This window comes from Equus asinus, chromosome 7 (genome assembly GCF_041296235.1).
Source record: "Equus asinus isolate D_3611 breed Donkey chromosome 7, EquAss-T2T_v2, whole genome shotgun sequence".
Lineage (NCBI taxonomy): Eukaryota > Metazoa > Chordata > Mammalia > Perissodactyla > Equidae > Equus > Equus asinus.
The window spans coordinates 67,012,088-67,033,956 of record NC_091796.1 but is presented as its reverse complement, the minus strand read 5'-3'; the positions used below and the strand labels follow the sequence as shown (position 1 = coordinate 67,033,956).

Sequence of the window (21,869 nt, the reverse complement as noted above, 5' to 3'; positions counted from 1 at the left end):
CTGTGTATGTGTGACACTGCCAGAGCATGGCTTGATGAGGGGTGAGTAGGTGTGTGCCCAGGATCTGAACCCATGAACCCCAGGCCGCTGAAGCGGAGCATGGGAACCCAGCCACTACACCACCAGGCTGAGCCCCATTTTGGTTTTTTTTAAAGACAGAATCATTTCTGTTGCTTATAACCAAAGTATCTTACCTCATTCCACATGGCTCCTGCCCACAGCCAACTCATTCATTTTATCAATGAGGAAACCGAGGCCCTGAGGATGTATTTTTCCCAGGTTGTAAGACCAAAGCCCAATCTTCCCTACTACTAGTACAGTGGGTGATATTTTTAAACAGATTTAGACAGACAACTACCAAAAGATTTGTAATCTAAATAACTTCAGGTAAAATCTAGGTATAAAGGTAAAACGTAAAAAGCTAAAAGTGGAGCCGATGGAGGTGGGTGATAAATAAGGAAGAGTCACTGATCTTCCAATAGTAGCTACTGGAAGATATATTTCATATTCTAGCTATATTTCATATTCTATCATAACGTAAAGCCTGAGTAGTCACAGATTTCTATAAAAAATTTTTAAATAGCTGAAGCCATTGTATTAACATAAAATCTAAGATAAAAAAAGGTAAATGTAAAAAGGTGCAGAGCCAGAGGCAGGAAAGATAAATGCCAGCACAGAGACAAAATTACAAAGACCACGTCTATAACATCAGAATATTTCTGTCACTCATCAGAGGCTGAAAAACATTTGCCTTGGTCTCTTGGGCTATGAAATGCTTCTCACACTTCCTTGACCTTCCAAGATTCTGCTGTTCTTCCACTTCCGCCTCCTCTCAGAATCTTTGTGAGGCGGACTTCCTCTGTCTTCCCCACAAAGTGTCCTTCCCTTCCTAAAACTTTCACTTTATTTCCCTTTCTCTAGCCAAAAACTTGGCCGCTAGATGTTAATCTTTCCTGTTTCCTTAGTGTTTGATATTGATCTAACCATTCTCTCACCAATACAAGACAATCTTAATTGGTACATTCTAGCAAACGTTTTTCATGGCACTACTTCAGAAACAACACAGGAGCTTTTTTAATAAAAACGTTAACAAAGGTGATCTGTTTCTAAGACTACATATAAATACCATATGGCTTTAATGAAGCTATTCATTTCCCTTTGAACCACAGCTTTTCAGTAAAAATGGGAATCAAGTCTCTTATTTATTCCAGATGGTCCGAACCCATTATGATAAATAAACATGTACAGACAGTGCCCCACATGAAATACTTCAGGTAAATACAATTATTTTATAGAAAAAGAAACTATGTTACACATTAAAGAACTTATTTAATTAAAAGAAAAATTGTCATAAATCTAATAGGTAGAATATATCAACCAGAATGGAAACTCAGGTCTTCCCCTCACATATCAGAAAACGAAAGAAGTAATCATAAAAAATTAACATTTTATGCACTTCAAACGAGAGGAAATATGAATAGTAGACTTCTTACAGCACTTAGCTCTGTTCACTTCCAGTCTTTCTAATAATGACACAAATTCAATTCCGTGTACATGTAGATTACGTGAAAACACCTACTACTCAATTAACAGAAGGAAAATAACAAACCCTAATGAAGTTTACAGCAAGATTTAATATAAAAACTATCTTTAGGATAAAGAAAATCATTTCTCTTTCAACCACAACTATTCTAAATTGATATATGCTGGTTCCACTACATCCTAAAGCAGTGGTTCATCACAGGTAGGGGGAGGAGACGGTTTGCCCACCTCACTCCCAGGGGACGTTTGGAAACGTGAAACGTCTGGAGACATTTTCAGTTGGCAGTTGAGGGGGGTGCTACTCCTATCTAGCGGGTCAAAGCCTGGAATGCTCTAAACATATTACAATGCATAGGACAGCTCTTCATAGCAAAGAATTATCTGACCACAAATGGCTGAGAAACTGTCCTACAGAGAAATAAGACTGAAAGGACAAGGAATAACAACGAACAGCCGCGAGTCAGCACCTGCCAAGCCCCTCCCAACTCGCAGGAGCCGCCTACCTTGGAGGCCTGCGGTGTGGAAATCACGTGCACCGTGCTGGGTTTGACTCCATTAGCCTTCGGCCGCTTATAGAGAGCGAATCTGCTTTTCCTCCGGCCTCTGTCTCCATTAGGTAAAGCACCGTTGTACCTATACATGGAGATGAAAGAGTTCATTTATTTGCAGATTTTAAAAGTTTTAAGAGTAAAAGTGAGATGAATAAGAGAAGACACAGGAATGGTCATAAAGAACTGCCCACTAAATAGACACCCCACAAAAGGAACAGGCTGCAGAGCAGACTTCTGCTGTAATGACATTCCAATCACTCCCAGAAACGTAATTTAAGGGCGATCTACAAAGTAATTACAGGCTGCTTATTCTATAAAGTCAGACCACTCCAATCTTTTGGAAAGAGACAGAGTATAAATAAGCAAATGAGAATTCGGCAGGGGCTGTGTTAGTGCTGGCTCAATTCACCCGGCGTCATTCTAATGGACCCCAGAGAAACACTTGAGAAATATTTTTAAATGAACTAGTTAGAAAATAGTATGCTCATTAAACCTCATCTCTCATTCTCAAATCACGTTAGTGTAAAATCTTTACTTGTAAGAAGACCAAATTAAGTTACTTGCATTCTTGAAAGTTCTGAATTCTCTACATTCATTCCCATTTCTATTTGAACCCTACACTGTCAGGTTAGCAAAAAATAACTTGCAAAAATTAAACATAAAATATGACTGTACAAGAAGATTTCTCATGAAAAGGCCCCAAACTGAAAAAGATGAGTTTTAGTCCACAAACTGTCAAATAACTTAAAAAGTCACCTAGAAAACACACAACGTCCTTAAGTGGATCTCCTACATTAACGCCTTAAGTGGATCTCCTACATTAACGCCTTAAGTGGATCTCCTACATTAACGCCTTAAGTGGATCTCCTACATTAACGCCTTAAGTGGATCTCCTACATTAACGCCTTAAGCTAACACGAGTGTTTAAAAGAAACACAGGACCACAGGTAGTGCTTCTGTTTTCAACTGCACATTCTAACTCTGGATGCTCTGCCCGCTGTCTCACATGGCCACACTGACGTGACTATGCTCCTCCTCCCCCATGGCAGAAGTTCTTTCCAAGAAGAGAACCCAGGAAGGGGAAGGAATCACTTAAGTTGACATGGATGAACACCACAGCTCCAAGGCTCCCTCGGAGTCAGGGGCAGCACACCAGGGGGCCCGCCTCTCTCCTAAAATCTTGCCTTTGCCACTTGTCCAGTCACGCCCAGAAGAGCATGGTAGCCAGAATGGCAAGGGGACCTGAGCCCACCGAGGACATCAAAAGTCAGAATAAAAGGGCTTTTTGGGCTTGTTTTACAATTTGGTAGATACAGCATGACAATGGATTTGAATTATCACCAGAAGTTATTCCTGCTGTGTTTTTAACCTCAGCTACATAAAAATGTCTCTAGAATACAGAGATAATTTATTTCAAGTCTATTCCTCTCCTTTTTCTGAGGCAAGATCAGAAGAACATACATTACTTTCTTAAACGTATTTGTGATCGTACTATAATGAAGGTATCCATGAGTAAACAATCACTACAAACTCACTTTGTTTTAATATATTTCCATATCACTTAAATCAAGATGAACATTCTGTATTAAGAGAAACATATGTGCCTCAACTAAAGCCAGGACTTTAAACAATTCAGAGGAACATTTTTACCACTGTGGCCTGGAGGCGACTGGTACAAGATCCAGCAAGGCTTCCTCCCCCACGTTTCCCTGCTCTCTGCTGCACCTTTCTCTCAACCATACACTGCTGGTCAACAGGCTCTACCCTCCTAAGAGTGTGGCAGAGGCTTTTTAGGGATCTGCCCACAACAACCCTCCCTCCTCAGGAGTCCATCCCCTAACTCCCTTCAGTGAGCCCCAGAACCATATTCAAATGAAATGGCCAGGCCAGCGTCCCCACCACCACCCTGGAGCTGAATGGCCAGAGGTGGACATCTGGCCAAGATGGCCAATGACATTCTCATCCCGGAAAACAGGAAACTGGGACTGAGAGACAACCAGCCAGTCTCTGCGGATGGCTGGAGCTGTAAAATGTAAGCGCAGGGGCTATGGGGATGTCACAGTCTGTTATGTGACAGAGAAGCAGAGGAGTGAGGAATGAAGCAGATGAACAGAGACAAGCAACAAGAAGCAATGGGAAGAGGATCCTTAAGGGCTTCTGTTGGCCCAGATGTACTCTGACCCTTGTTCATGAAATTTGTTTTAGTTTCAGCTAAGTCAGGTTAGTTTCTGCTGCTTAACCCCAAAGTCATACCTAACATAAAGGGAAAAACACAAAAACCAAGAATGTGAGCCTTAACATATGAAGAAACATTTTAATTTAAATTGCCTGAGCAAAGATGCACAGATATTGCACGTTAAGCAAATAATATGCCAGTAGACTTACAGACTGCCTACTTACTTAGTACATCTAGATGATGATCATTGGAAATTCTACCAGAAATAATTAAGGGAACAGTGGAAAAACCAGTGCCATGATGAGACACAGTTCTAATGCGGTTAAGCTACATGGTCATTCATTCAACATTTATAATGCCAAGCACTAGAGCTACACTGATGATGATCAGCGTCCCCGTCTTCGGCGCTCTCTTAAAAGCAGGGAAAAGCACAAAGACAAGTGTGATAAAACACTACGCAACAAGACGCACTAGTCCCACAAAGCATACGCAAAGAGGCATTAGAGAAGGCTTCACGGAGGAGGCACTGCTTGAACTGTCTTGAAATCTGAACAATACTAAATGGGGAATATAGGGCAACAGTATGCACAAAGGCCAGGAGGAATGTGGCAGTTCAGTATGTGAGAGCATAAAGTTCAGAAGAAGCAGTGGGCAGGAAGGGTAAAAGGCAGGAGAGGCCAGAGAACAACAGCCTGGAACTCCATGGGAAGGGGCAAGGCTTTTTCCTCTAAGGAGAATCAGGAGCTGGTAAGATTTAAGCAAAGGACTAACGCAACTGGCTATCAAGTAATCGCAGGGGCAGCACAGCGCAGGATGGATCCACAGGGTAGAGTCAGGATGATCAGAAGGGAGAACTACCCTAACCACAGGCGGAATGCAGCAGGTTGGATGGTGGCCTCCCAAAAGATATGTCCATGTCTCAGAACCTCTGAATGTGACCTTATTTGGAAAAAGGGTCTTTGCAAATGTAGTTAGGGATCTGGAGATGAGATCATCCTGGATTCCTGGGGGGCCCTAAACCCAATGACAAGCGTCTTCATAATAAAAGACACACAGGGAGAGAGAGGAGACAACCATGTGAAGATGGAGGCCGAGACGGGAAGCAGACAATCACAGCCGAGGAATGCCTGGAGCCACCAGAAGCAGGAACAGACAAGGAAGCTTCCTCCCCCGGGACCGCCGGAGCCCAGATGACACCCTGATTCCAGAGCGGAGGGCTCCAGAACTGTGCGAGAATAAATTCTGCTGTTTTAATCCACCAACCACGTTTGCAGCAATTTGTTACGATAGCTACAGAAAACTATAAGAGCCTAAACCAAAGCAGCAATGGCAGAAATGAGTTGGAGGGTTAAGACAAAAGATTTACAGAGTTGTTTTCAATGCCAGGTGAACATTAAAATTACCAAGGAAGCTTTATAAAAATATGCATGCCTAAGTCTCAAGAGAGTCTGGTTCAGCAGTTCTGGGACAGCGCTCCAGGTGTGCATGTTTTAAAAGTTCCACAGGTGCAGGTGATGCTTGCTTGTAGCCACAGTTGAGAACCTTGGTTTTAAAGGAAAAAAAGCAATAGTACTTGGTGACCTGTCTGGCTGCACAGAGTGAGGGACAGACAAAGGGAATGTCACATAGGCTTCTGGCCTAGGCCAAGGTGATGGCACTATTAGAAAGAGGAACAGGAATTACAGGGGGATACATGTAGGAGGTGAGGAAAGTTATGGACTTGAGTGCCTTCACCATACAGGTATAACGCTTACAATCATGAGAGTAAATGAGATTGCTCAAGAAAAAGATGCAGAATAACAAAGGAAAGAAGGACAGACCCTGGGAAATATAATCATTCAATGAAATAACCCTTCTTAGTTGCAACTAAGCCAGGAGAAGGTTATATCACCAAAGACAAGAGAAGAGAGAATTTCAACAGTGTTAAGAAGCCATTAGCAGAACAAGAATGCACAACCATGATTTGGAAAAGAGCGGGTCATTGGTGACCTCACCCATCTTCAAAACAAACAAGCAAAGCAAAAACAAGCAAACCCCTCCAACCCTGAGCCTCACTCTGAGCCTCCACTTCCATTCCCATCTTCTCACAGCCAAGAATCTTCAAAGAGTACTCCATACCCACTGTCCCACCTCCAACACCTGCCAACTCACCACTCCACTATCATTTGATCTTTGCCTCCGAATCTAAAAGTACATTTGGTCACGTGTCATGCACCCACCACCCCAACCAACCTTCCTCCTTAAAGTCTTCCCAATGGCTCTCCTATCAAGGACCACAGTGTGGTAGATTAAAGATGGCCACAAATTCCCATTACTTCTCCTACCGAGAAGTGAATCTAATTCTCCTCTCCCTAAACCCGGGCTAGCCTTAGTGACCTGCTTCGACATAGAAGAAGTGACATTCTGAGACTTCCACAGCCAGGTGTAAAAAGACTTGCAGCTTCCGCCTGGGTCTCCTGGGAGCCTTGAGCTGCCATGTAAGAAACCTGGGACCCACCATGAGGGGAGGCCACAGAGAGGTGGTCCAGTTGGCAGTCCCAGCTGAGCCCAGCCTTCCAACCACCCACTAAGGCACCAGCTGTGTGGGTGAAGCTGTCTTGGACCCTCCAGATCAGCCCATCATTCAGCTGACAAGTAACCGCAGTTGATATCAAGTGGAACAGAAGCACAGTGTCTGGCTGAGCACTGCCCAAATTCCTGGCCCACAGAATCATGCAATAAATAAGATGGTTGCTGTTTCAAGCCATGAAGTTTTGGGGTAGTTGCTTACATAGTAAGAGATGCCTGGAACAAGCCCCAATCCTTCAGCACAGTCTCCCTCTCCCTGCCTCATGGCCTCTCCTTCGTCCCCTGATCTAATTCAAGTTAAGCACTGTCACCTCCTCTTTAACAGTGTTGCCGAATATCCCCCTTCCCCTGCCATCTAACCCTTCCTCTCGCTGGGGAATGTGAAGTCCATCTGGAGCACCTGATGCAGGGCACGGGGCACACACTTAGGCGCTGAAACCCTCTGGGCCAACTACGTGACCGGACAGAAGGACCGTCTTTGGGACAGTGGAGTAGAGACCAGGCATAAAGATGAGATCCTGCTTACAAGGGCAAAAAGCTCTCATTCCACGATAAAAGGTTAGCCTGTTCCCTGGTCTGGCAAGCTTTTCAGCTAGTGACTCAGTAGAAATAAGATTTCCAAATGCTGCTGACACACCTGTTCCAGCTGCTGAACAGGGGTATTTTGATTCAAACCCACAAGTTGCCTTTCAAGCTTCACATTAAAAAAAAAATTCAGAAGACTTAAAAACATCCACTTATTTAGTAAATATGTGCTGAAAATTTTATTTTTCATATACGCAAAACAAATAGTTGGTCTTAATAGTAAAGGTATTTGGCAGCTGCAATGGACAATAAAAAACCTATGTAAGAAAGCTCACAAGACAATAAAAGGGTTTTTCTTGGTTTAAAATTCAGAGTTCACATATTAATATTTTTTTTTAATAACATCTGCTGTGCACTTACTATGGGCCAAGAAAGCCTATGAGGGACGTGTTATTACTCCAGTGGACAGATAAAGCCTGGCATGGCTGAAACACACACTTGCATGGCTAGGAAAGGGCAGGCAGGACCCAAATTCACTCCTGGTTTTGTCTGACTCCAAATGGCATACTCTTTCCAGTAGACCACCCTGACAATCTTTAAATTCAAGGCATTTCTTGGCATACAACACAGATACCTTCTTGAGAAGATGTCTGCCACCTAAAAATGCACTTGTCAAAAAGAATTTTCTATAGGAAACAACAGCAAGGGAGGGGGTGCCAGGGGCTCCCAGTCCCATTCTGGAGGCATCACATTTGATCTTAACTAGCCTGAACTCCCAGAGCAGCATCTACATGGATGGAAGCGAGAATGTGGGCTATAGAAGCAGTGGTGGCATCAGCATCAAATGATCACATTCCAGAGGCAGCCTGGCTTCTCACCAGAAACTGAAAGTTCTGCCCTCCCTTGAAAGCGACATCTCTGTAACATGTAGAGATAAATCACAAGCAACTACTGCAACCAAAGGAGACTTTACAGTGCAGATGCCCAGGACAGTGACACCAGAGACAAGAGACATGAAGGCAGGGCACAGCGTCAGATACACCCCTGCACCACGGCACGTGTCTCAACACAACACACACTAACTCACCACGACAGTGAACGCACTATTGCAATGTGTGCAAGAACACACACATCACCAACAAGTGCCTGACAATGGCTCTCTCCCACTGCAGTCCCAACTCCTCATTATTTAGCCTACCATATGGACCTGGACTTGCCCTGCCCGAATGATCTTTATATATAAAGCCCAGGGACACAACAATGTTTATTTCTCTGGGCTGCATCTTGTAGGTCTCATAAAATAGACAGTAGACTTTGATTTCTGGCCAGAGCACTAATTATGGCAACACCATCCAGTCTATCCCCTTTGGAGACAACCTGCTGCAGCTTTTCAAACATCAATTCATTCAGAAAATCTTCCTGGGCTTGGCCTTAAAATAAAATTCTCAATTTCCCATTTCTGGTTGGAAATGGTCTCTGCTCCAAATAGCTACTTCGGATCTACAGAATATGAAAATATATGTATCCATTCAAGAACGCATCAAGTGAAGTACACAGGGTGAGTCAGGCCCCAGGGCTGGGTACTAAGGGCTAAGGCTGGAAAAAGACATCTTGTCTCGACAGACTCAGGTGGAGAAGACAGACAAGGTAAGAAAACTACAACACACTGATAAATTCTAATGAAAGTGAGTTAGAAAACACAATGGAAAAACTAAATCAGAAGAGTAAGTTTTGAATTAGGACAAGGTAACATCTTGGCATGCCCTACACGTGTGACTTGAGTCATGGAACCTTAATAACAGTCTTCTATACCAGACCTGTGTGACAACACAAGCCACTCTTCCATTTATCTTACACCATTTGGATTGGATGCTCTGAGAAGCTCCCTATTTCTTTGCATACCCCCCTCACCTCTACATGGTACCTTGAAACTGAGGAGGGGCTCAATAAAACCGTCACCACATTAGTGTGAGAATAATACAGTGGTGTAGGGATCAAGCCAGCCCAGGTGGTCGAGCAGTTAAGGTTTGGCGCTCTGATCGCCATGGCCCAGGTTAGGGAACCATACCACTCATCGCTCAGTTGCCATACTGTGGCAGCTGTGTGTTGCTGTGATGCTGACAGCTATGCCACCAGTATTTCAAATACCAGCAGGGTCACCCATGGTGGACAGGTTTCAGCGGAGCTTCCAGACCCAGACAGACCAGGAAGAAGGAGCTGCCGCCCACTTCTGAAAAATGTGCCCTATGAACAGCAGCAGAGCATTGTCTGATAGAGCACCAGAAGGTCAGAGGATGGCAAAGAAAGACCAGGCAGGGTCCACTCTGCTGTCCATAGGGTTGCTAGTAGTCAGAATCGACTTGACGGCACCAACAATAAAGTAGGGCTCAAGAGGCAGGACTTCTAGCTCCAACTCTTTTCCTGGCTGTGAACTTACCTAAGATGGGCCTGCTTCCTCAGCTACGAAGACAGCAACACAAAATTACAAAATCAGTTTTATAAAGAGATTCCCAAACCTCTTTCAAACATTTCAATTCAATATGGACACAGAAGGTATTTCATCCCACTAAATACAGCACCCTGTTTAAGAAAGGTGAAGGCTGTGGCCGTCACTTAACGACTGGCTTTCACGTGCTGCTGCAGTTCCAAACTCCAAAGTCTTTACGGCAGCTGAGACGTGGCTATTATACTTTCAGGCTGCCTCCTCTTACCTTGAGGTTTTCTACCTTCCCCACACCAAAATATTCCCCAAGGCGAAATGTGAGAAAGTTTGTATATGAGGAACACAGCACCACCCCACACGCAGTAGGTTTCCAGCCCTTCTTGCACTCCGTCCAGCCCCCTGCAGAAAAAGGCAGGCAAGAGGAGACCTATCCCGGCTCTGCGTGCAACCCCACGCCTGACTTTGCACAAGCCCCCAAACTTCCCAGAACCTCACCTTCCTTCCCCATAAAGTAGGAAGGCAAGACAATCTCCAGGGTGGATTCTGGTGCAGATTGGTGTTGGGAGGTGAGGGCAAAGCTCTCCCTCTCAGGAGAGGCCCTGACGCCAGCCTCGCCCACGCTGACTCTGGGCTATCCCTCTGTTCTTTCCCGCACTCACTCAACTCCTACTGACTCTGGAGGGTCACACTTTCCGACCGGCTTCTTCCTCCAAGCAGCCATAGCAGGGAAAAAACACAAAGCAAATCCAGTCTACCTAAAAACCAAAGGAACTGTTTAGGAAAAGAATATCTTATTATCTAATATTTAGCCATTTGCTTTCTCTTCCCTTTTTCCTTTCAAATTGGTAATGTCACCGAATCACACAAGAAAAAGTTTTTACTGTACCGAGTATTTGATTTTTGAGCTTTGCTAGGGGGCAAACAGCAGAGCATCTTTCACTGAATACTTGAAGGTATGCCAAGTGTCAGGAAGAAGGAAGCTACTAAAGTTATTCTCAAAACATTTACGACGACTTCTTTTATTCTGCTGTTGGCTCCAACAGTGCAAAATATCTCTGATTAAATACATATTAATATTACACTAGTGCTTTATGTCAAAAAATCTGTTTTTTGCTCTACGAGTAAAAATTATTTTTGAAATATTACCCTGGAGTAATTTTCGATTCCTAAAAGAAGAGAAACTATCACACAAACAGAAAAAAAATCAGTGTAGCAAGAAATGCATTTGCTACAGTACAAGATTTGTACAGTCAAGAACAAGCAGGTAGATTTATCATTGTATTTTATTCTTGAATTAGTGCCACCTTATACTCTACACTTACATATTTCACCATTTAATAATTCTGAAAAAACACATTAAATCCTACATATTCCTTTTTCATCACTTTAACATTTGCTCATTTTAACCTCTTATCACCTAAATTAAGATGGCAGGTGCATATATTGTATGCAGTAGACTGAAATAGTGGTCCTCGTTCTGCACGCTGCCTTGAAGACACATCCTCCTGCCATGACTATAGCTGCAGTTAACTTCCCTGCCCTCGACCTTGGGTTGGGCCATGTGACTTGCTTTGGCCAATGGGATGTTAACTGCAAGCAGGGGCTTGAAATGCGCCCGGGATTAACCTCTGGCACCTCTGCCATGGCCACAGGAAGAATATGTCCCAGTCAGCCTGCCAAGGAGGATGAGAGACACTTGAAGGAGATCCAAACCACATCAATGCAGCGTGAAGCAAAGCCACCTCAACCAACCCACAAACCCATGAGAATAAATGGTGGTTGTTTGAAGTCACTGAGTCTCGGGACTCAGCATTTGTTACACAGTATTAAATGGCAAAAATCAATACCCTAAATTTCAAAAGCAAATTAACTGAAGTAGCTTCCTCAGCACCTATAGACTTTACGCTAAAGACACATAAAATATCAAATATACACCCATCAGAAGTTTACATATAAAGAATATGCTTTCACTCTGAAGGAAGAAGTCTAAAATTAGAGAATTCCAAATGTGCCCCTTAAACTGGCTATAAGAAAACGAGATTTTTTAAAAAGATGCATACTTCTTAACCAAATGGGGATATGAAAAATCGAAATATACATCTTATTATTTCCTTTTCAATAAATCATTATATCAATTAAAATCTCTGGTCATTCAAATAAGCTACATAATGTGTGTATATAAAAGTCTTAATCTCTAAAAATCAAATTGACATAAAAGAATTAGGACAAAATTACTAATTATTTAGCAAAGCACTGATTCTTTTAAATCTGTTTATACACAACTTCTACTATAGTAAGAGGCATCTAAAAAGTGAGCATCTCAAAGGCTGCCTGAAAAGGAAGCATCTTACATCAGCATTGGGCTCATCCTCTCACATGGACTAAGGCATGGGCGTTTCAAATAAAGAATTTGATGGTACGAAGAAATCTGACTACTGGTCCAAAGTTTGAGTAAGGCAGAAATCAAAACTAGCATTGGAATCTCTTCTGTATCATAACTTATCATAATTATTTCTAACTACTAAAATAATTACTTTCAATCTCTTTTCCTTTTTTAAAATTTCGCGGTATGCCTCTTCCTATTCCTAAAAAGAATCACACTAATGTATGCTTTACTTCACTAATGTTTGTTTACTTTAAACTTTTAGAGTATGCATAGTAAATTTTTAAAAATTCCTAGAAATAAGGACATGCCAGAGCAAGCAAATCCAACTTTTGAACATTACTGGGCAATGCCCTGACAAATTACTTACTAAAGAGATATATAATTGATATTGTATGCAATAATTAAGTTCTCAAGACAATTTCTTATAGAGTATATTAGCTTCATTCAATTACCCATGACAGAATTTGGTGGGGAAGAGTGATTTCATACCAAATATAAACACTTTTCAATGAGCTACAAAGCATAAAGCCATTCATAGCTTTCCATCATGCATTTTGATGCTACGTGGATTCATCCCTTTCATATAACTTTTCTAAAGAAGACTTTTCTGTTGCTAGAATACCTACATAATATAACTAATGGCTGAAACACAAGGATAGAAAATATTAGGAATAAAAATGCGGAAGCACTCTCTACAATCTCATTTCATAACAGCAAAGTAGTAGGTGAATCAGGTCAATTACACAAAAGGCCTCTCTGTGGTGAATGATTTTTCTAACAACCAACTCTTCAGTGCTATTATTATTACTATTAGTGCATATTATTTCGAAGTTAATTTTGGTTTGGGGCATTAACCCACCACCTGCAAAAGGAAAAAACAAAGAAACAATCTTCATATTCACCATGAAAATATATTATCAACTACCACAAATAATACATTGTTTTTAATGGATACCAGGAGTCAGTCAACAGCCACGTACATAATCTGAATACAGGGAGTATCTTATCAAGAATTCAAGAATCAGGACGTTAGAAGTTTTCCCTCAAACTCTCTCAATTTACAAATTCTTGAAACGTAAGAAGATTCGTAGGAAATTTCTAGCCATATTCAGAGAGGCACAGTTTGAGAGCTACAAATGACCTTAGATATATACTGATTCATTGTTTAGATCTGCATTGTCCAATATGGTAACCACGAGCCACATGCAGCTATTTAAATTTTAATTAAAATTAAATAAAATTAAAAATTCAGTTCTTTACACCAGCCACGTGTGAAGTGTCCAGCAGCCACATGTGGCCAGTGGCTACCACACTGGATGGCAGAGCTACAGAAGCTGTCCATGGTCACGAAGGTCCAACTGGATGCTACTGCTACACATGTTCAAGCAAGTCAAAGCCAGAGGCATCTTTGAGGTTACCCAGTCAATGGATAGTAGGATCCTGAATCCTAGTTCAATTCTGTCCTCAGGATTTCTAGAATTTGACAGTTTATGGACATTTTATTTCTAAAAGAGTTTCTCAGAACAATGCTAGAGTCTAGAAGACATTCTCAAATTCCATCTCTATGCCTGAAGATGTTTTTCTACCTGGGAATTAAGAAAATATCCTAATTCCTTTTCAGGGAAAGGAAACATTCTGGCCTCAAAAAATACATTTTGCTTGAGACCGAAGCATTTTCTCTAGGGACACATTCTGGAATTTGCAATGTAAGTTCGGGCAAAGTGTGATCCACTTACAATAATTCACTTTATTAACAACTTCTAAATTCACACTAATACAGATACTAAAAAGGCATTTGATAAAATTCTTTATCCATTCCAGATTGATGGTTTTAACAGCCAAGAATAAAAGAATATTTCCCTCCTATAATTTTTAAAGGTAAGATAGTAAAAGCATTTGTTATTAAAAATCTGGAACAAACAAGGATGTGAATTTTATTACAGCCAAAGTCTGTTCTGCAGTCAGCTCCTTTTGTGAGGTGTTTAGCAGGCAATTTCTTATTACCATTTCCACTGGACACTGTTCTAAAAGTCCTAGTCTAACCAAAAACAGTAAATTAGAAACAAGGGGCTTTAACTGTAGGAAAAGAAAACACAAAACTAGTGTTATTGCTAGAATAATTAAAACAATGTATTACTTGAGAACAAAAACCAGAACCAAGGGAACAGAAGAGATACTCCTGCAACAGACCTTTGACTATATAAGAAAGTAACAAGATGAAGAAAGGACTACCAGTCAATAGGAAAGAAACTGGACCTTTCAATCAAGTGTGTACGGAAACGAAGCAGCTACACTTTGAAAGAAAAAAAATGGTTTAGAGCCACATCTTACAATCCACCACAAAAGAAATCCTAAAATACTCAAAAGACAAACGTGAACAATAGTCATAAAACAAAAAAAGAAAACAAAGTTGATTATTTATCATAGGTCCCTGAATCAGTAATAATGTCCAAAAGATAAATGCAATGGAAAAAATTATGAAGACAAAGATCAGTACACATAAATATGTAAACATCTGAAACTTCTGCTATCAAAAATTATAAAATCACATATCCAACAAAACTAGAAAAAGTATTGGGACTAACATGAGAAAAGCTTAATATCTTTAATAGGTAAATGTTTTTACAAGTAAAGGAAAAAACACAGATATCCCCATAGATACATAACAGAAAAACTGGCAAAGAATATGAACAGAAAATTCAGAGAAAAAATAACAATGGCTAATGAACTTTTTAAATGTTCAATCTCGTTGATAGTAAAAAAAAAAAAAAAAAATGCAAATTAAGGCAAGATTTCATTGTTTGCCAATAAAATTACCAAGCTGTTGAAATGACACAGCACCCTAATACATCTCTGGTGAGAAGGTTAACTGGTACAATCTCTCTGTAAGATAATTTAGCAATATGTATCAATGCACTTCTAAACGTACTCATGTTTTTTGACCTAGTAATTCTAATTTGAGGGATCTATCCTCAGCACATAATTTTGAAATGCAAGTCAAACTGTATACACAAAGATGTTAATTATGTCATTTTTTTAATTTATTTTTTTAAGATTGCACCTGAGCTAACAACTGTTGCCAATCTTCTTTTTTCCCCTCCTTTTCTCCCCAAATCTCCCCAATACATAGTTGTATACTCTAGCTGAGAGTGTCTCTGGTTGTGCTATGTGGGACGCCACCTCAGCATGGCCTGATGAGCTGTGCCGTGTCCGCACCCAGGATCCGAACTGGCAAAACCCTGGGCCGCGGAAGCAGAGCGCTTAAACTTAACCACTTGGCCACAAGGGCCGGCCCCAATGTCATTATTTTTAATGGCAAAAAACTGCAAGTAACCTTAATGTTCAATAGTAACAGATTAAGGAGATCATGTAATTCCACATGATGAAAATATATTTACCACAAATTCTTAATAGTAACAAAAAAAGATTATGAAAACCATAAAATACAAAATGTATATATGTTGTCATCTCTAACGTGTTCAAAAATATTTAACATTCATAGGAAAAATTGAAATAAATACACCAAAATACTAAGTGATTATTGCTAGACAGTACAACATGATTTAATATTTATATTTTTCTATACTTCTAAATGCCTATGTTGAGTATGTTTTTTTAAATCAGAATTAAATATTTTTAAAGGCATATATTTTATTAAATAAGGTGGCTTCATTGTTTTAACCTTTAATGGTATAGCATTGATCAATTTACATCTGAAACAAGACCCAGAAATAAAGTCAGGCCTGAGGATGGCAAGAGGACTGACTGACACTCGACAGGCCACGACGCGCTGGACCGACGCGGCTGCGCTCACAGACGCCGCCTACGTGTGGATTCGCTCTGCTTTACCATAGTGGGGAGAAGCTGCTACTCTACAGAACACTGCGCGCCTATCATTCTGGTGCTTTTCAAACGTTAAAAATTCTTCAGTTTTCCACTTCTACTACAGATACTCTTGACACACATACACTTCTTTTATGTAGAATCTTAGTCAAACTTTTAACTTGTAAGTTATATTAGTGTAGAAAAATGTCAGTACGTTATACTGTCTAGCAATAATCACTTAGTATCTTGGTCTATTTATTTCAATTTTTCCTGTGAATTTAAATATTTTGAACACATTAGAGATGATACTATATGTACATTTTATATTTTCTGGTTCTCATAACCCTTTTTCATTACTAAAAATGGTTTCTAGGGCTTAAAGACATGCACTTTTGAAAATCTTAAATCTGAAAAATCTGTTACTGGATTAATTCCTAAAGGAAGAGAATTCCCAGCACACTAAGGAGGCCATGTCAAGCTTTCGGTCCTCTCACATGTGCCCATCTTCCTGATACTCTCTCTCCAGATGAACAGGGTACCATCTATATTCACACCTTGACTGATGACAAGTAAGAGCAGGAATTGCAGGCAACACGTACAATTAGCAGCCTGATACGTATTAAACTTTGAGTAGATCAGAATTCTGCATGCCGCCAAAACCACTATATACAGAACTCTGTTTTCCAGAATAGTTACAGCAGCACTACTCAAAACAAACAGCTCTTAACATGCTAATATGACCTATAAATCTCCAAGCGGAACATACAGCATGCAGTATCTTCCAAATCTATTTGACCTAATATCGTACTGTCACGGCACATGCATAACCGTTTCCTGGGACAGTGCTCTAAGCAGCAAAGTTTGGTAACTGCCAAGGTAGGTCTGTGTACATACCATGCAGCCAACTGCCACTACAAACATACAGGGTAACCTCTTGAAGAAAAAGCAAGAGTTAGAAGTAACTGGACTGCATACCGCCTTTCCCATTAATACACAGTCTTTCTAATTGACATCAACTGGAAAGGGATTTCAACACATGACACTTCGCTTTGCAGCCATCCTCTGACCAATAGATCCACTATGAGGAAGAATGAATGCTATAATTATAAACTAATGTAGTTATAAATAGAATGTTTCCTTTAATTTACTTCCTTGGTGTATTAATGACAAGGGACAGCGAAATGAAAAACTGAGGTCAAAACCATAAACACCGCTCACAACCCTTTCTCATCCTGACCCAAGGGAGGCCTAAACAAGACCCGTGTAAGACAGGAGCCTAGAAGTTCCTGGAACCTACAGGAATTATAAGAAAGCTGTGGCCACCCAAAAACTCCAGGTAATGAGGCAGGCCAGGGAGCCCCCATCTCTGGTTTTTCTCCCACAGAAGAGACTGTTCATTGTCCCCCAATACTCGTTCTCCCTTCTCCCTTTCAGTGAAATACACATCACAATCACTGACATGTATATAATGCTTCCTTTGTGCCAGGCACTGTCCTGAATGCTTTCATGTATTAACTTAAAGTAACCTTCACCATAACTCTGCGAGGTAGGTACTCGTATTACCCATTTTAAAGACAAGAAAATTGGCACACAGAGATTAAGCAACTTCCTCAACACCTCATAGCCATTCAGTGGCAGAGCTGGGGCCCTGACCAGTCCGTCTGAGGGAGGCCCCCTCAGTTTCCCTTGCAGCTAGGTGTGTCATGTGAGTATCTGGGACAATGAATAGGGCCACAAATGATGTACACAACTTCTCGCTTTTCTCCTTCAAGTTGCAACCACTTTCTCTGACCCTGTCTTCCCTGAGGGCTGAACACAGATGGGATACAGGACGGCCTGCACTTTGTGAGAGCAACTGCCTGAGAGTCACAACATAAAAAGCCTGGGCTCCTGAATGACCCTGTGGACTACAGCAACCGTGGACTGCTCAACACTGGGCTGTTCACGAGAAGACAAACGCCTAGTCACGCACCACGTAATGACGCTTCGGTCAGCAACAAACCACATGTGTGACGGTGGTCCTGTAAGACTGATGCCACAGAGCCCAGGTGTGCAGCAGGCTACACCCTCTAGGTCTGTGTGAGCGCGCTCTGTGATGTTCTCACAACGACGAGACCCCCTAACGACGCAGTTCTCAGACTGTATCCCTGTCGTTAAGCAGCACAGGACTGTATTAAATTTCAGATATATTCTTTACGTGTATTTCAGAGTATCCTTAAGAGGAACGTAATCTCCTTTTGTTTTAGCCAAAAACTTGCTTTGTTTTCTTAAATAAACTCCATTAGTAATTCGTTTCTTAATCACTTGGTTCTCAGCTTTGGTCCAGATAATGACTATGATTTAATAAACGCTTAGTGACACTGTCCTAAGCACTTTCCATGCATTAACTCCTTTAATCTTAACAAACCTATGTGTGGGGAGGTCTGTTAATATCTTCATCCAATAGATGAGAAACCGAGGCACTGGTTAAGCAACCTGTCCTCCATCACAGAGTTAAGGGGTGGCAGAGCTGGGGTGAAAACCCAAACACCCTGATTAAGTCCAGGCTGAATGGGTACGCTCAATCGGTGAGGTATCATTAAGTTCATGCAACATGTTTAGCAGGTGCAGTCGCCCAAGAAAGGCACAACACTTACAATACAGAGTGTGGTTCTAAAACAGGTCCGTGTAAGGTACTAAGGAGCACCAAGGATGGAGCACCAGGGGTCAGTTCAGTATGGGATCAAGACAGACCAGGGTCAAAGAAAGTTCACAGAGGAGACAACTGGACAGCAATGCATTGGATCAGAAGTAAAAATTCACCAGGTAAATGGGGGAAGGGGGCAGGGAGAAACAGAAAGGATTCTATATGCAAAAGCTGTGTGGCAGTAAACCCTACAACTGCTCCCAGAGAGCCTCACAGGGTTCTGTGGATGGGTGTGGCAGACAACACTGCCGGAAACGGGTCGGCAGCACCCAATTTATCCTCAATCTCATTTTTCGCCTTTTCTTTCTAAGCTCCAGCTGTAACCATGACAAAGGTTCTTGAACCTCTCATTTCCTTAAGTTCTTAACATCCAAAAGGCATAATCATTTAATATTTAATGTCCTTCGACTTCAGTCTTCTTCTCTGTAAAGGTCTATCAGATTCCTCAGGATCTAGAGTTGAAAGAACCTTGGGCATCATCCGTTCCAGCCTCTCCAGTGCTGCCAAGAGTCCACTCTGCCGTGCCCGAGGCAGAGGGCCAACCTGCCGTTCACTACCGAAACATGGCCACATGGGAGGCCAGCTCATAGTGGGACCCATGTCTCTGTTAAAAGTCTTCCTTATGTTAGATTAAATTTGGCTTCTTTATCGTGCTTACCCAGTGTTCGTATCAAGTCTTTTCAAGCTACACAAATGAGTCTGCCTCCTTTTCTACCTGACAGCCTTTCAAATATTTAGAATCACAGAAATAAAAGGTTGTAAGATATTTTCCAAGTACAGTCATGTGTGGCTTAAGGACAGGGATTCATTCTGAGAAATGCATCGTCAGGCGATTTCACCATTGTGCAAACATTTATATAGAGTGCACTTAACACAAACCCAGACGGTACAGCCTGCTACACACCTGGGCTATACAGTATTAACCTTATAGGACCACCGTCGTGTATGTGGTTTGTCACTGACCGAAACATCATTATGTGGCACATGACCGTAATATAAACACCTTAAAATGTAAACAGATATTTAAACATTCTTAAAGTATGTACCCCCAAAATTCATTAATAAACAAATACTCCACTCAGTATTGTGTCAGATATAGGCGAACCTGAAAAAATTAAAAGTGACTACTGAATGTGTTTAAAAACGGTTAAAACAAACCTCAACATAGGAGTAATAGATAATAGAATCAGTTATGAGATTATATTGGATTAATCAACACACATGGCATTCATTAAAATCTATCTTCATTCTTCACCTCTGCTTAAAGGAACTTCTTTACTTTGGCTATAGGTAGGGAAATGGCTTCCTTCAAGTTGGCCTGCTGGCAGCTAACACTGGATCCTAACGTCAACCACCAGACACCCTCGACAGTCACACAGCGCTTTCTGCCAGGGATATAATCCCTGTACTATTTCCTCCTCCAACTGCTTTCCATTTGAAGAGATCAAAGCACTTCACCTTATTTATCCTTACACCTGCCTTGAGAAGGAAGGCAGCAAGTATAATTATAGAGGTCTAAGTTACTAAAGTTTCCTCTTAACAATATTGGTGATGTGTATCCCGCGGATTTCTAAACAAGCCATCAATCTTGTCCACAATGTAGCTACAGCCAGCACAGAGGGCGACAGGCAAGCGGGACCTGGGAAGTCTCCCACCACCACCAAAAAAGAAAGAAGCCAGGAAAAATGTACATTCTGTACACAAGAGGAAAGACATTAAATGTACTTTAAAATGTCCTTTAAAAATAATAAAAGTAAAACAAAATACTTGCATTATCCCCTGAAAGATACTGGAGCTCTTAAACCAAGAACAAAAATATAAAGTACACAATATTTTAGAGATCTTAAAAAAAAAAATAGAGAGAGGTCTTAAGATTTTATTCACAGATGCTACAAAGGTATGAAAAGTGATATAATCTGGAGGTGAACTGAGGCAATACACTCCTGAAGGTCAGGTAAAAATTAACCTAGCAGAACAACAAAAAGATTCTTCACATTGTGATGTAGTTTAAAAAAGAAAAAAGGTTAAAAAAAGCTCAAACTGAACAGTGATTGGACACAATAAAAGAAAGACTTACGGGGGGCGGAGGGGGGCGCAGCGGCGGCCTGGTGGCGCCGTGGTTAAGTTCACATGCTCCCACATGCTCCCCTTTGGCAGCCTGGAGTGCGCTGCTTGGGATCCCGGGTGTGGACACAGCACCACTCATCCAGCCGTGCTGTCGCAGGCGTCCCACGTACAAGACAGAGGAAGTCTGGCAACAGCTCTTAGCTCAGGGCCAGGCTTCCTCACCAAAAACAAAAAGGAAAAGAAAGACTTATTGGATAGATGAAGGGTTGGCAAACTACGGCCTGCAGGGAAAATCCAGTTCCTTGCCAAAAAAAAAAAATAATAATTAATTAAATTTTTAAAATAAAAGAAACAAGGAGGCTTTACTAAAACAAAAAATGAGAATGAGAACCGTCATTCACCAGTGCAGAGAAATCTCTCCTGATGGTAAACCAGCAATTCTCAGAGTGTGGTCCAGGAACCCTTGGGGACCCCAAGGCCTGTTCAGGGGACCCATGAGGCCACAGGACTTAACAGCAATCCTCAGACGTGCGTGCTTTTCCATGCTTGCCCCTGGGTGGCCCCATGGTGGGACGTGGCAGCAGACTGACACAGCAGCCAGAGAACCAGACCTGTTGAGGCTGGCAAAACTGCCAGACCCCCTTCACTAATTTCTTTTTTTGTGGGGGAAAACACTGATATTTTAAGATAAAAATATGCCATTTATGTTAACATGTAATGGGTTTATAGTTGTTAGTTTTCAATAAATTAATATTTTTAAGTTTCTTTAAAAAAAAAAAAGTAGAGAGTGGGCTCCGATCTCTAAGGAAACAGGAACTATTGAAGCCTAATGGAAGAACAGTTGGTGATGGGATATTTTCTTACTCTTTCCCCTCACAGCATTGTGCTCACGACTCCATGCTCCTTCAGGCAGGATCATTTTATAAAGCATAAGTCCCCATGTGACTACACTTGGTAAGTTGTAGAAATAAGAAAGGACAAAAGGAAGAACTGCAACGTGCAGAATATCCAACCAGAATAAAGCAGAACTAAGCATCAAAGAAAGTAAAGCAGGAAAAAGTACACTGTACACAAAGCCCTCACTTTTCAACAATCATGGC

The 21,869-nt window shown here is 41.3% G+C and overlaps 1 protein-coding gene across 2 annotated transcripts in view; it reads right to left on the bottom strand.

Moving 5' to 3' along the window:
• PELI2 (pellino E3 ubiquitin protein ligase family member 2) overlaps nucleotides 1–21,869 on the bottom strand; it is a 177,476-nt gene that overhangs the window by 123,973 nt on the left and 31,634 nt on the right. For both annotated transcript variants that reach the window (XM_044773637.2, XM_044773638.2), the window contains exon 2: nucleotides 2,046–2,175. In XM_044773637.2, the coding sequence (XP_044629572.1) occupies nucleotides 2,046–2,175 (130 nt within the window). The remainder of the gene's footprint in view (nucleotides 1–2,045; nucleotides 2,176–21,869) is intronic.